General features: G+C 41.5%; 1 protein-coding gene across 1 annotated transcript in view; it reads left to right on the forward strand.

The window, feature by feature from the left end:
• LOC137630696 (gamma-tubulin complex component 2-like) overlaps positions 1-16,116 on the forward strand; it is a 250,855-nt gene that overhangs the window by 146,995 nt on the left and 87,744 nt on the right. Inside the window, 4 exon segments of the mRNA XM_068362328.1 lie at positions 5,475-5,705; positions 14,451-14,506; positions 14,509-14,644; positions 15,061-15,235. Coding sequence (XP_068218429.1) covers positions 5,475-5,705; positions 14,451-14,506; positions 14,509-14,644; positions 15,061-15,235 — 598 coding nt within the window.

Consider the following 16,116-nt stretch of genomic DNA (forward strand, 5'->3'; position numbering starts at 1 on the left):
TCACCCTCTGCTCGCCGTTCACCAGCTACTCGCTGTTCTCCGAAAAGATTGGAAGGCAAACAACACTAGCCCCTTTCTGCTCGCCGTTCGCCGTATCGCTGATCCCCTAAACGATTGGCAGGCAAACGGCAGTCACATCAGCAACTCGTCAACGTTTGTCAACATTTGCTAGAACGGCATCACACCCATCAGGGTGTCTAAGGAAAGGTCAAGTGTTGCCATGCCCACATCTCCTGTGACACACTCATCAGTTCAGACCAAGTTCTCGCAGGAAAGAGTCCTTAGCCGACTCTTTCCAGCCTTCGCTCCTTGAGGAAGTCCCGCGAAATCGCAAAGTACTCTTGAAACCATGGAGGATTCCATCCTTCCCCCTACGGGTGACCAATAGAAAGTTGTAACACCTAAACCTTCTATGCTAGAGACCTTCTTCCCTCTGAGGAAAAGTCTAAGAACTCTTAAACTCTGCCAAAGTCCTCATTGAAAATTACAAGACCCGCAGAGGGGGTCAAGCAGTCCACATCCGGCCTTTACAAGAACAACAAACAGGACTGCAGTAACGGACATCAAGGTATCTAAAAAGCCCTTTCCTGCCTAGGGCAAGAACGGCTCCAAAACCTCCCGTGGAGGGAAGCATCCTAGTGGAGGTGGCCGAGGCCACAAACTCTAGGATAGGTGATCGCCCTGCTTGTCCACCAGAGGGGGGATGCCTAGATAGCTGCTGTAAGAGGTAAATGCAGCTCAGGGCAGAACACTGGACAATCTCCGTAATTTGTTCAGGGTATCACTTCCTGTTCACTCAATCTCTCCCTCCACTGATCAAGACTCCAATGTCAACGAGTTCCTATGTGAAGAGATCCGCAAAGGAGCTGGCCCTTTGGACGAAAGTCCAGACCATGTTGGAGATGGTCGCTCTCCAAGAGGTCCTCGACAACTCCCCAGGCTTCTTCAGTCGACCCTTTCTTGTGTAAAAGGCATCTGGAGTCTGGAGGCCAGTCATCGACCTCCCAGCTCTGTAAAAGTTTGTCGAACAAACTGTGTTCAGCATGATGACAGACACGGTTAGACAAGGGGTAAGACCACAGAACCTCATGTGTACCCTGGATCTAAAGGACATATACTTCCAGATCCCAATCTATCAGTCTTCAAGGAAGGATTAGAGATTCAATCTGAACAATAAGAAATACCAGTTCAAGGTAATGTGCTTCGGTCTTTCCAAAGCACCCCAGGTCTTTATGAGTGTGCGCGCCCTAGTATCATCTTAGGCTCACAGAATTGGCATCCGTCTCCTATGTTACCTGTACGACTGGTTGATTCTAGCAGACTCGGGGCAACCCTTCTTCAGCGCTGAGACAAACTTCTGGGGCTTTGCCAAAATCTGGGGATCGTGGTAAACCTCAAGAAGTCATCACTGCTTCACTCTCAGACCTGGTTTATCTAGGAATGACCATTGACACCAACTTTCACAAAGCCTTCCCATCAGACGACGGAGTAGTGAGGCTGAGGAAGGTCACAAGAGCATTCCTCAGACGAGAAGAACTTCAAGCCCAGAGGTGGGTATGTCCCCTTGGGCACCTATCATCTAGCCCATCTAGTTCCCAACGGTCATCTTGGGATACAATCCCTCCAAGGGCGGCTAAAGTCCACCTGGAATCAGGGCTTCAATTTCCCGGACACTCTGATTCCCATGGAACCAGAGGAACGGACGGACCTTGGATGGTGGGTGGTAGACGAGAATCTGCTAAAAGGCGTTGACCTTCTCATCCTCCCCCCGGACTTGATGCTCTTCTCAGATTTATCAAAAGAAAGGGACATGGTCCCACATGCTGCACCACACGACCTTAGGCCTATGATCAGAGTTCAAAAAGTACCAGCACATAAATCTCTTAGAGATGGAGTCTGCCTTCATGGCCCTTCAACAGTTCCAACAAACAAGGCGGTAGTGAGGCTGAGGAAGGTCACAAAAGCATTCCTCAGACGAGAAGAACTTCCAGCCCAGAGGTGGGTATGTCTCCTTGGACACCTATCATCTCTGGCCCATCTAGTTCCCAATGGCCATCTTGGGATACAATCCCTCCAAGGGCGGCTTAAGTCCACCTGGAATCAGGCCTTCAATTCCCCGGACACTCTGATCCCCATGGAACCAGAGGAACGGACGGACCTTGGATGGTGGGTGGTAGACGTGAATCTGCTAAAAGGCGTTGACCTTCTCATCCTCCCCCCGGACTTGATGCTCTTCTCAGATTTATCAAAAGAAAGGGACGTGGTCCCACATGCTGCACCACACGACCTCAGGCCTATGGTCAGAGTTCAAAAATTGCCAGCACATAAATCTCTTAGAGATGGAGTCTGCCTTCATGGCCCTTCAACAGTTCCAACAAACAAGGCGGTACTTTTTTGCAGCCCTTATCCCATCTATCAGTTGAAATATTGAGATGGGCAGAAATCAACTTGATGACCCTATCAACTTGCTTCATTCCTGGCAAAAGGAATATGCTTGCAGACAACCCGAGCAGAGCTACTCATATAGTGGGCTCTGAGTGGTTTTTGAATCATCTAGGAGCCGCCAAAGTCCTGCCTTTGTGGGGTTTCTCGGCAGTGGATCTTTCTGCAATGGCCCTGAACTTCAGGCTCCCGTTTTACTGCTCTCCAGTCCCAGACCCCAAGGCTCTAGCAAGATGCATTCCAGCAACGGTGGGACGACATCGACGTTGGTGCCTTTCTCCCATTTGCTCTGATGAGAAGAGTACTCAACAAGACCAGAACATTGGTCAATGTCTTGATGACCCTCATAGTTCCACTATGGCATCAGGCAGAATGGTTCCCAAACCTTCTGCAACTCCTAATAGAGTATCCAAGCGAACTTCCTCCACGACATGATCTACTCAGATAACCACATGGCGAATAGCTTCCACAAAGCCATAGCTTCGCTACAACTTCACACCTGGAAACTATCCAGCATCTCCTCACTCGGAGTGGAATTTTGAAACAAATTGCAAAAAGCATGTCTGGACACCTGCGAAGAGCGTCAGCCTCAGTCAACCATGCAAAGTGGAATGTCTTCTGTGGTTGGTGTTGCGAAAGGACTATCTCTCCACTTGATGCCACTATTCCAGCAATAGCAAAGTTCTTCATGTATCTGTGGGAGGAAATGCTCCGCTTGGTTTTGGCAGTAAAAGTCTATCGCTCAGCCTTGAGTCTCTCCTTTAAACTGAAAGAGGTAGACATTTCCTCTCCACTGGAACTTTCCTCGGCAATGAAAGGCCACCGCTATTCCTTGAGCCTTGCCTTCAGACCGGAAGGAATTAACCTTTCTTCTGCTTCGCTGGCACCCCTCATTATTATTATTATTATTATTACTTTCTAATCTACAACCCTAGTTGGTAAAGCAGGATGCTATAAGCCCAGGGGCTCCAACAGGGAAAATAGCCCAATGAGGAAAGGAAACAAGAAAAAATAAGATATTTTAAGAACAGTAACAGCATTAAGATAAATATCTCCTTTATATAAACTATGAAACTATAACAAAACAAGAGGGAGAGAAACAAGACAGAACAGCATGCCTGAGTGTACCCTCAAGCCTTGCCAAGATCCTTGGACATGATGTGTTGTACAATGGTAGTGGCATTTTTAAATTTATATCAGAAGCAGGTCTTCTTGATGCTAAACTTTTATAACATATTTGCTTTTCTGGTTTAAATTGAATGTTCTTTTAATCTTTATTTATAATAAACGATATCGGCGTCAATGACCTTCGATGTCAGGATGCCAGAGAACTTCAAACAATCAATCAGTGATCTGTATATAGTATGAAAAGTAATAGGCCAAGAACACTACCCTATGGAACACCAGATATCCTATTCCTATACTCACTATGGTGCCCATCAACAATAACTCTTAGTCGGAAAGGAAACCTCGTTCCAGGATTCCAAGCAGCAGAAGTCTCATGACCTTGATGACAGGTCTACTACTCATGTTGGCTTTGGCCAAGAGAGTCGGCGAACCACATGGGACGCTCTTAACATCTATCATTCACGACGATCGATCAAGTAATGCTCGACCTCGTTTCTGGCAGCTCAGATCCCAGATTTTGAACGCTTGGGTCTATGAATCCTTCGCAGCATGACCAATGATCCAGATCAATGATTACTATGCCAAACCAGGGGCCCTTCCTCAAGGAAACTATGAGAGCTCACCTCGAGTGTCAATACTTCATCAGCACATGGAAGGTCAAGAGGAGGATCACGAAGAGCACCATCTCTGCCTGGATTCGCAAGGCCTCACACTGAATCTAGATCCTCCTCCAACAAGTCGACCAGAGCACTCGACGTCAGGGGGACTGCTACGTTCCTGGCGTTCAAACGTAACTACTTTGTGACGCAGGTCCTACAAGTGGGCGTGTGGAAGTGTCAAACGACCTTCATCGCCGGCTACCTGCAAGACGTAACCCACAGAAGACTTGATATGTTTTCTGTTGATCTTGTGGTGGCTGCACAACAACTGGTTTAATACCTCAAGCTCATTTATGGACAAGTAGCAGGAGGTTGGGGGCATTGGTTACCCGGTTTAAGTCTGAGTGAATGAAAAAGTATGACTGGCTCTTTCTTTTCTTCATCCTCTCCTCTTTTGGGGAAATCTGCATCCAGGGTCCTCTGCACAGGGGACCTCAACCACTGCAAGTAAACCATGCTCCCTTGTGTACCTAGTATTGTGTTAATACTGTTGCGTCTCCATATCCTGGTGACGTGGTATTGAGTATGTCTTGGTGACCTCGGACGATTCCTATGACTCAAAGGAGATCTTACCTTGACAGTAGCACAGCTAGTATCTCAACACACACAGCTTGCGTAGGCCACAGACCATGCATAGTATGGATAGCGAGGTGTTAGGGTTTCCTCTTTTATGTGCTAACACCCTTAAAGAAGAATCCGTGGGTAAAGCCAAAAAGCCAGATTGGCAGGGACATCCGCCCTCCTAATGGGTGAGTCATACCCCTATAAATAGCATAGGTTTGTATTCCAGTTATGGAACAAATGACAAATTTATTTAGAAATAATTTTTATTTCTCCTGTAGCTATTTATACAGATTTGCCTGCCAACCCAGGTCCCCTTGAAGTCCTACCTCCAAGCAAAGGGAAGTACAGTCACAGGTGTGTGAGTGAGAAGGTTAGTTACTACCCCCCATACTAATTAGCAGGAGGGGTGGATAACCCTCACTAATTTCTAATAGCACGTCCTTTCAGTTCCACCGAAAGTAATACCCCTACAAAGAGCTACAGGTTTGTATCGTTAGGAAAAATACAAAATATTTCCAAATTTTTCATATTTTGGGGGGGCTTTTATGGCTTTCTTTAATTTATTACTCTATTCTGTATTCAATGTACTGTATATAGTACAGGGTAAAGTAATAGAAAATCATGTTTATCCTATTTTTTTTTTTTTTAGTGCACTTAAAATTAATTATGGAAAAATTTCAGATCTGTGAAGCACTACTTTCTTTTGGACCAAGGTGACTTTGTTGTACAGCTGATGAGCTTGTTAGAAGATGAGCTCAAGAAGAACATTGATGATGTAATACCAAATCGTTTAGAGTCTTTATTGGAATTAGCCTTAAGGACATCTGCTGCCAATAATGATATGTACAAAGATGACATTGTTTGTGAGCTCCAGCCAATCACATTGATGCATCAAATGCTCCGAATTTTAAGGTAACTTTTTGCTGATTGAATTAGTTTTTTCCTGCTTATGACTAAAAACATTCCATGCAAATTATGATTTCTTGAATATATACTCAAGCTAGTTAGTCAAAGTAGCATTAGCAGTTGAACTAAGGAACAAAGTTTTGCCAAAACTTTATTGAATATATCAGGTAATAGTATAAAGATAAAGATTATTGTCATGATCATTATATAAAGATATTGTGCTATATACCAGAAATAATTGTGATTGGGAGGTAATGTTATACAAATCAACTTAGCATGAAGATTATTTTATGTGTTCTCTCTTATGCCTTTGCTGTCTTTTGTAATTTAATGACTGTAATAAGTGCTAGCCATGGTAATAAGTGCTAGCTTCTTTAAAAAGAAAGATAAAAATAAGTATACATGGGTAAGAGTGGCAAATGGAAGAGTAGTAGAAAGGGCATTAATGGATTATGTGTTGGTAACTAAAAGAATGTTTGGAAGATTGAAAGACGTGCACGTGTTTAGGGGTATGGCTAACGGTATGTCTGATCATTTTTTGGTGGAAGGAAAATTTGTTGTAGCAAAAGAGTGGGGGAATAGAGTAGGTGGATGTAAAAGGGAGGTAGTGAGGATTGAAGAGCTAATAAAACCGCGGGTAAAAAGTAAATATCAGGAAAGGTTGAAAATGGCATATGATGAGGTGAGAGTAAGAGAAACTGGTAATTTAGAGGAGGAGTGGAAGTTAGTAAAAGAAAATTTTGTTGGGATTGCAAGTGATGTATGTGGCAAGAAGGTTGTTGGAGGCAGCATGAGGAAGGGCAGTGAATGGTGGAATGAAGGAGTGAAGGTAAAAGTGGAAGAGAAAAAGAGGGCTTTTGAAGAATGGCTGCAGAGTAATAGTATAGAGAAGTATGAAAAATATAGAGAGAAAAATGTGGAAGTAAAGCGCAAGGAACGTGAGGCAAAGAGGGCAGCTGACCTGAGGTGGGGTCAGGGATTGGGTCAGTCATATGAAGAGAATAAGAAGAAGTTTTGGAAAGAAGTGAAGAGAGTAAGGAAGGCTGGCGCAAGAATTGAAGAGACAGTGAAAGATGGAAATGGAAGGTTGTTAAAAGGAGAGGAGGCAAGCAAAAGGTGGGCGGAATATTTTGAAAGTTTGCTGAATGTTGAGGATAATAGGGAGGCAGATATAATTGCTGTTGCAGGTGTTGAGGTGCCAGTGATGGGAGATGAGAATGAGAGAGAGATTACAATAGATGAAGTGAGGAGAGCACTAGATGAAACGAGAGTAGGAAAAGCATCTGGTATGGATGGTGTGAAAGCTGAGATGTTGAAGGAAGGGGGTGTGACTGTACTTGAATGGTTGGTGAGATTGTTTAATGTGTTTTGTGTTGTCAATGGTACCAGTAGATTGGGTTTGTGCATGTATTTTACCACTATATAAGGGTAAGGGAGATGTGCATGAGTGTTGTAATTCAAGAGGTATTAGTTTGTTGAGTGTAGTTGGAAAAGTGTATGGTAGAGTATTGATTAATAAGAGTAAGGATAAAACAGAGAATGCAATCTTGGAAGTACAGGGTGATTTTAGAAGAGGTAGGGGTTGTATGAATCAGATTTTTACAGTTAGGCAGATATGCGAGAAATATTTAGCAAAAGGTAAGGAGGTGTATGTTGCGTTTATGGATCTGGAGAAAGCATATGATAGAGTTGATAGGGAAGCAATGTGGAATGTGATGAGGTTATATGGAGTTGGTGGAAGGTTGTTGCAAGCAGTGAAAAGTTTCTACAAAGGTAGTAAAGCATGTATTAGAATAGGAAATGAAGTGAGTGATTGGTTTCCGGTGAGAGTGGGGCTGAGACAGGGATGTGTGATGTCGCCGTGGTTGTTTAACTTGTATGTTGATGGAGTGGTGAGAGAGGTGAATGCTCGAGTGCTTGGACGAGGATTAAAACTGGTAGGCGAGAATGACCATGAATGGGAGGTAAATCAGTTGTTGTTTGCAGATGATACTGTACTGGTAGCAAACACAGAAGAGAAGCTTGACCGACTAGTGACAGAATTTGGAAAGGTGTGTGAGAGAAGGAAGTTGAGAATTAATGTGGGTAAGAGTAAGGTTATGAGATGTACGAGAAGGGAAGGTGGTGCAAGGTTGAATGTCATGTTGAATGGAGAGTTACTTGAGGAGGTGGATCAGTTTAAGTACTTGGGGTCTATTGTTGCAGCAAATGGTGGAGTGGAAGCAGATGTACGTCAGAGAGTGAATGAAGGTTGCAAAGTGTTGGGAGCAGTTAAGGGAGTAGTAAAAAATAGAGGGTTGGGCATGAATGTAAAGAGAGTTCTATATGAGAAAGTGATTGTACCAACTGTGATGTATGGATTGGAGTTGTGGGGAATGAAAGTGATGGAGAGACAGAAATTGAATGTGTTTGAGATGAAGTGTCTAAGGAGTATGGCTGGTGTATCTCGAGTAGATAAGGTTAGGAACGAAGTGGTGAGGGAGAGAACGGGTGTAAGAAATGAGTTAGCGGCTATAGTGGATATGAATGTGTTGAGGTGGTTTGGCCATGTTGAGAGAATGGAAAATGGTTGTCTGCTAAAGAAGGTGATGAATGCAAGAGTTGATGGGAGAAGTACAAGAGGAAGGCCAAGGTTTGGGTGGATGGATGGTGTGAAGAAAGCTCTGGGTGATAGTAGGATAGATGTGAGAGAGGCAAGAGAGCGTGCTAGAAATAGGAATGAATGGCGAGCGATTGTGACGCAGTTCCAGTAGGCCCTGCTGCTTCCTCCGGTGCCTTAGATGACCGCGGAGGTAGCACCAGTAGGGGAGTCAGCATTATGAAGCTTCATCTGTGGTGGAAATGTGGGAGGTTGGGCTGTGGCACCCTAGCAGTACCAACTGAACTCGGTTGAGTCCCTGATTAGGCTGAAGAAACATAGAGAGTAGAGGTCCCCTTTTTGTTTTGTTTCATTGTTGGTGTCGGCTACCCCCCAAAATTGGGGGAAGTGCCTTGGTATATGGATGGATTTCTATGAATCTCTCCTGAGCTGGCTAATTGCCCATGTCTATCTTATAACATTTCCATTTTGTACCTTTTATAACATTTCCATTTTCTACCTTTTCCATAGTCTCCCCCTCTAGTTCCATATGGCAGTGTATGACAATGAGCCCCACTATGAGGATGCTAACTTAGATTTACTTGTCCTGACACTGCTAGACATATCCTCGCTTTGCTAATCCAGTTGAGATTTTCCTTGTGCTAGTTACTGATGTTTTATTCAGGATTTGATATACTGTATGTCTTTTAAGTATAGTTCTTGTATTGTATTATTAGTCAAGGGCAACAATGTCATATGCAAGAATATTAATATATTCTTATGGCTGAATGAGTTTGTGCATAGTACTCCAAGCATAAAAGTAATACAACATTCATCCTGGGGGCTGGCTAGAGGACATTAGGCTAGTAGTTTTAGGTAGTGATAGGATGATACTGCTCAAGCTATCTTCAGAGAGAAGTTTGTAGTGATTTTCTTAATTCGCTATTTTCACCTTTTATGGTAAAGTTAACTTCTTTCATGCATCTGAGTATGCTAACCTAACTTTGGACAGTGACAGTGATCCTAGCATATCTTATCATAATTCGAAGCCTAAGCTAACTCTTTGAGGTTTTGCCTAGTGGTTTTAGTTAACATTTTAGTATGGGTTCTGATTGTACTCAACATTTGTAGATTTGATAGCCCCCATATAAGCCTCGCTCTGATTAGCTTTAGATTCTTCTATTGTGAAACAATTGCTTTTTCCATATCTGGTCAACTTTTTATTACTACTGGTTTCTGAGATAAAAGAGTTAGGAGTTTGGATGCACACATTCCTCCTCTTGATAAAGCTGGCAAATATGGGCAACCTTTTTTGTTATAACATTAATGTGTTTTACCTATAGTGCTAAGGCATGTTGTTTTACTTTAGCTTTTAACAGCCTTGGTCAGGGTATGATTGCATAAAGATTTAGCTGGCTTGGCTTAATATGCCTAATGTAGCCTTGCATGTTAACTAGTCAAAAATTTATTAATATTAATTTTAGGTGAATTACATGTAAGAGGGTGGGCTTAGAGTTGAGTCATCCACTCTTGTACTCGAATGTCGTGTTTTAAGTTATGATTGATAATGGATTTATGTATAGTAATAATTTTTTTCTTTTGTCATATTCAGTTGACCCTTTTTAAGGAAACAAATATTTTGGTTTCTTCTATATTTATGTATTGTATGGCACTCAGTAGAGTTGATGAGTGCCAACAGGCAGTAGTGACATATCTAAGCAAACAAGAGCGTATTTTTTCATGCCGCCTTTTGCCATATATGCATGGAAATTCTGTGTTGGAGGGAAAAGTTCATCTCCCTGTCAGCCTAGTTCATCCCGGGCAAAAAGAACATTCTGACAGACAGGCTGATCAGGAAGACTCAAATAGTTGTTTCTGAGTTGTCTTTGCATCCCCAGATACCCAACAAAGTCCTAACTGTGTGGGGTTCGCCAATACTAGACCTGTTCGCCATGTCTCTCAACCGGAAGCTTAAGGCAGCTTTTCAGAATGCCCTCTACACCTGTGGGACACCATAGACATTTATGCATTCCCCCTTTCTGCCTAAACTCCTCAACAAAGTGAGATCATCCCACAATCTTTTGATGACTAATAGCTTAACTCTGGCAACAACAGAATTGTTCTCGGACCTTCTACATCTGCTAACAGATGTTCTGATGGAGTTCCCAACCCTCCATGACATCCTTTGGCAATCACACACTCAAATCTTTCTCAAAAGTCTCATCCCTACGACATCACATCTGAAGTTTATCCAGTATCTCTTCTTGCAGAGAGGCTTTTCACGTGCAGTGGCGAAATGGATGTATTGGTACCTCAGAAGGTCTTCTATCACCGTCTACCAGGCAAAGTGGTCCAAGAATTTTCGTTGTACTTCCGGGAGGAAAAAACTGCTCAGTCTTGGCAGTGAAAGGCTACCGCTCAGCCTTGAGCTTTGTCTTTAGACTTAATGGAGTTATCATTTCCTCCTCAATGAAATTGTCTATGCTCATATGGAGGTTTGAGCTTACCTACCCTCAGTCAGAAGTAAGACCACTTCCTTGGAACGAAGTGAAAGTACTCCCTGAAATGAACTCCTAATAAACTGTTGAATCAAGCATCAGATCATGACTTGGTTCTCAATATGGTTTCTCCTATAACATCACCTCTTCAAGGGGATGGGGCATGTAACACTCAGCTTCATCCATGAGTTTGTTGCTAAAACTCAGAATCTGGCTGTAGCAGATTCTGGGTGTAGGCCCTTTCCATATTTTGAGTCTTGGGGAAGTAATTGATGATCCTGATCAGCTGTTACTATGTCCGGTTAGAGCGCTAAGTCACTATCTCAAGCGTACTAAGAGAGCTCACCCTCATGTCAAGTGTCTGCCTGTGAATACAGGTATGGTGAAGAGGAGGATCACCAAGAACACTGTTTCCTCATGGATTCAACAGGTTATTGATTGCACCCTTTATCCTCAGTCTGCTTAACAGAGCTCATGACATCAGTGGCATAAGCACATCCCTGATATTCAAGAGAAACTTCTCTGTGGCGCAGATATTTCAAGCAGGCATATTTAGAAGGCAAACCACTTTCACCGCCCACTACCTGCAAGACATAACACATAGGTCCCTAGACACGTTTTCTGTGGGACCTACAGTGGCCTCTCAACAATTGGTTTACCTACCTTAGCACCCTTGCAGAACAATAGCAGTCGGCCAAGGACAGATGTTTCATGGTGTTAGTCTGGGATGAATGGATGGAATGACAGGGGAGTTGGGCAATGTCTAGGCTCAAGTATGAGCGTATGTAATCTCACTCCGGATACCTGATAAAGTCACAGTACGCTCACTAAGATTGTTCAGGCCGTCAAACTTTCCAGCATTCACAGGCTGAGGGTTCATGAATGGTCCGGATACTCTTTTCACACACTATCCAGTTCAGATTTATGTCCCAGGTCAAGGTTTACAGCCAGTTGGAATTTAGACCTCTACCCACCTGAAGGTGAGTCTCCATACTAAATAACGAGGGTTTGTATTCATGTAAGAACAAATGACAAATTTTGAAGTACTTTGTATTTTTCCCAACTATACAAAGTTTAGTTTTTACACATACTTGTCCCACCATCACATACACCTTAGATGTACTGCCTGCAATCAAAAGTGGAGGAACTCACTGGGTGAGTGTGTGAGCAGGTAGGTTGGTCTACCCACCCCCGCTACCTCTGCTAATTAGAGGAGACTTATTGATACCTTGCTTAAAAATTTGATGGCTAAATTCCAGCTTGCGCTGAAACATATATCCATAGTAAAGAACTCAGGTTTGTATAGTTAGGAAAAATACAATTGTTCCGACACTATATACAAACCATTACGCTCTTTACAGTGGAGATATATTTCGGCGATAGCTGAAACTGTCCGTTAAGTTTTTTACGAGTAGTAACTTCCCTCCACTAGTTAGTGGAAGGGAAGCGGGGTGAGACCAACCACCCCGCTTATACCTGCACTAGTAACAAACCGTCACTTTCTATTTCGGTTTGGTAGAGTAAAGACATAATGTAGGCTTAAAAGTAATTGGCATAAAAATTTAAAAAGTCCTTTTCTTTTCAGATGGTAACCCTGGACTTCCCTTAGGTGCATACTGTCTCATCCCGGCCACCATCGGGTCAAATCTCATGGTTTCCGAGGGTGTTACAATTTACTGCAGCACTCTCTGCTTCTGCTCACCTTCGTTCCTGCATCTTATGTGTAGGAACGAGAGCAGTGAGAGACTGGTTTCCTTTGTGGTTTCCAGTTTTGGGAGTGGGATCCCTACGAGGTAAACCCAGAAACTAGTTTCGGCTATGTTTTATAGGCAGCACTCGATAATCACTTTCAACTTGAGCTCACTTGTTGACAGGAAGCAGAGAGCACTGCCCGGATGTCCGCCTCCAGGTGTTGGGCAACTTCCCCTTCCGAGGAAGAGTTACCTTCCACTAAGTGTTGGGCAACTTCCCCTTCCGAGGAAGAGTTACCCTCCACCAACCACTGTCCAGTAATCTTCCTGCTTGCGGGATGAATTGCTTACAGCTGCAAAAGTTGTTGTTACTTTCCGTGCCCGCAGGAGAGATGGCCATCGCCTGAGTGATTTCCCCCCGGTGATTCCTCCGGCGGGAATTGGATTCGTCCATGCCCCTCTCTGGCCAATCAGAGCTTGGCAACCGTGAAGTTAGGCGACTGCCTGCAGTTCCTGCTCCTCACTGTCTTACCCTCAGGGTACAAAAACAAGTGACATGAGAATTTTCCCTTTGAGATCTTTGCCCCAGATGGTGATGCCTGCCTACCGCTTGGAAACAAAGCTCTTGGAGCTTCTTTTAGGCCAGGCACTTCGGGGCCTGCACCTCAGGGTTTCTACTTCTTATGAAGAAGGAACTCCCTCTTAACGAAAGAGTGCCTTGTTGAAGTCATGTGGTTTTTTCATATTGTTGAAGAATTGTGATGGGTAAGAGGGCTCTCGAATTTTCGGAAATTACTCCCCAAGTTTGAATCTAAATTTCTCTCACTTTCATCTATTTCTTCAGCTCAATATTAAACTTCTTGTAATTGTTGGTGAATTTCTGCTTATTGGTTATTTAGATATTTAGATTAGGGTATTGGGTTTGATTAGTCTTTTTCCCTCACTTACCCCTTCTTATTAAGTGTAGAAATCAGCCTTATGAACCTCAGGGGAGATTCATAGAAATGAATGGGAAATTGATGATAAAATTTATTATTTCTTTACTCACTTCATATCATGTCCTCCCCCTGCCTCCCAACTAATAAATGATGTCAAGAAGTTATTGCATTCATTGTGACTTCATAAATAAAAGTTAGTGTCCCCAGGCATTACTCATTGACATACATTGCAATATGAGGGCAATATGCAACTAGAGGGGAGAGACTAAGAAGAGAAAGAAAATTGGAAATTAGAAATTTTCAGCATTGAAACAATTAGCTAATTTCAATTAAGTAGTCATTTGAACCTCAGGTGAGTATAAGAATATTATTTTTATTAAAATTTATATTTTTCTGTACGTTATAGTATGTTGATATAATTTTTCTTGTTTAGTGTTTACCACAAGTTATGGGATATTTACTTAGTGAATTATTATCAACTTATTTTGAGAAGTAATTTAAAACTACATACAGTAGGGTCCCGAATTATGCGAGAATTTGGTCGATGAAAGGCCTCGTGTAATTGGAAATTCGTATATTTCGAAACACATCATGGCGGCAAACAGCAACCTACCCGTCAATTTTTTTTCACTCCATTTCTAGCTTTCTAGCTATATATATACTGTATATACACTGTGTGTGTATGTATGTGTGTATGTATGTATATATTATATATATATATATATATATATATATATATATATATATATATATATATATATATACTGTAGCTTTTATCTTAACAATGCTGTAAGAAATCCTTCTTATAGATTTTTTTATAAAATACTGTACAAAATTTCTTTTATGGATAAATAAAACAATAAAAAGTTGTTAAAGTTTTGATAATTTTCTATGACTGAAGTATTTTTGAATACTTATCTCTTCTTTTTTTCAAGCTATACCATGTTAGATGTAGATTTAAGAATAATTTTGTCTTGAGAATTGGGTATTGTAAAATGTAAATTGTCCTCTATCTAAGTGATACTAAAACAGTGGTATATTCACAGCATTGACACAGAGGATGAACAGGACTTCTACCTTCAAGAAGATAGATTACAGCTCTCTGTCTTCAAGGATTTTCTCTTGGTTATCGTGTCACTTGGCCTGTTTCTCTTGTTTTGGATAGAAAAACTATTACACTCTATCAAATGATATTTCGTCACTTGTTCTTCTGCAAGCATGTGGAAAAGTTATTGTGCAGGTATTTACCTTGGTCTTAATATTTTTTTTTCTCTCTCTCTCTCTCTCTCTCTCTCTCTCTCTCTCTCTCTCTCTCTCTCTCTCTCTCTCTCTCTCTCTCTCTCTGTCTCTCTCTCTCTCTCTCTCTCTCTCTCTCTCTCTCTCTCTCTCTCTCTCTCTCTTCTCTCTCTCTCTCTCTCTCTCTCTCTCAATATAGCATAATTTTATTAGATTTTAATATTTTTACCATTTTACCATATTATATTGTGCTTGATAGAGTGAAAAAAATTCTATATCATAGACAACATGACACTCTATTCCTCAAGTTTTTATGAAAGTTTTTCTTGTAACTCTCCCAGTGGATTAGATTTATAATTTTGACAACAATAACATGTTTCTAAATATTAGTTCCCTTAAATATATTTCCTTCTTTTCCAGAGTTTGGGTAAGCAATAAAGTAACCAAGAGCTTTCCCCTCTCTGCTTCTCGGACATATAGTTCAGCATTTGCTCTTAGGCAGCGAATGCTCAATTTTATTCAGAATATTGAATATTATATGATGTTTGAAGTAATAGAGAGAAACTGGCAGACTTTCATCAACAAAATGCAAAAGGTATGATAGGGTAACCATTGTTAAGGGAAAGGTAAAGTGTCTGGTAAGTTTACCTCTTATTCTAGACAGTAAGTTATAAACTTTTAAAGAAAGTTGCAATAAACATTGAAACTTATTTGCAATGCTATTTGTACTGGTTTATGCAAACTCATACTATCCTAAAATATAAAGAAATATTTTTATCGCTAATGAGTGGCAGAGGCAAGTAACAGGAAATGTTTTAGAGACCAACCATATATTATATGATTTACAAGTCAGAAACTTCATTCTCTAGGCCATTACAAAATGTGTAAATAATGAATAGACAAGTATAATAATGTGCAAGAGAGCGTTTACATAAGGGGTTACTGTTTATAGTATGCTTTCCACTGTATATGGTGGCAACTACCTTATGAACCCCAGCACCATAGCTTTCTGTCTCCTACTCTTTTATTTCCTTTTTGTTTTCATCTACCTGTCCAATCTCTAAAACTCTACTTTGTTCCAGTTTTTCTGGTCATATTTATCAAAAAATCCTTTTGGGGAGTCCAAATTATAATTTGCTGGTCTTGTTAAACTACTTTTATCACGTCACTCACCGAACAGCAAGAGTAGATTTTTTCTTCCAGTATTGGAAGTTATTAAAGAGATTCCAATTTTCCTTCAATATTCCCAAGCCTACCATACAGTATTATAAACCATTAAATTTAGATCTAAGATTTCATTTTAAATCACTAACCTGCCTACATGAGAAGATATAGTCTGAGAGGCAGGGACCCAGCAGGGAAAGGGAAACTCTAAGAAACTGACCATAAACTGTTACATCTTTATTTTTCTTTATTTTAGCGTCTATATCTTTCACTCTGGTTTCAGCTAAATGTAAGTAATCAGACATAGGTTCT

The sequence above is a fragment of the Palaemon carinicauda genome, chromosome 38 (assembly GCF_036898095.1).
Source record: "Palaemon carinicauda isolate YSFRI2023 chromosome 38, ASM3689809v2, whole genome shotgun sequence".
NCBI classification, from domain to species: Eukaryota; Metazoa; Arthropoda; class Malacostraca; order Decapoda; family Palaemonidae; genus Palaemon; species Palaemon carinicauda.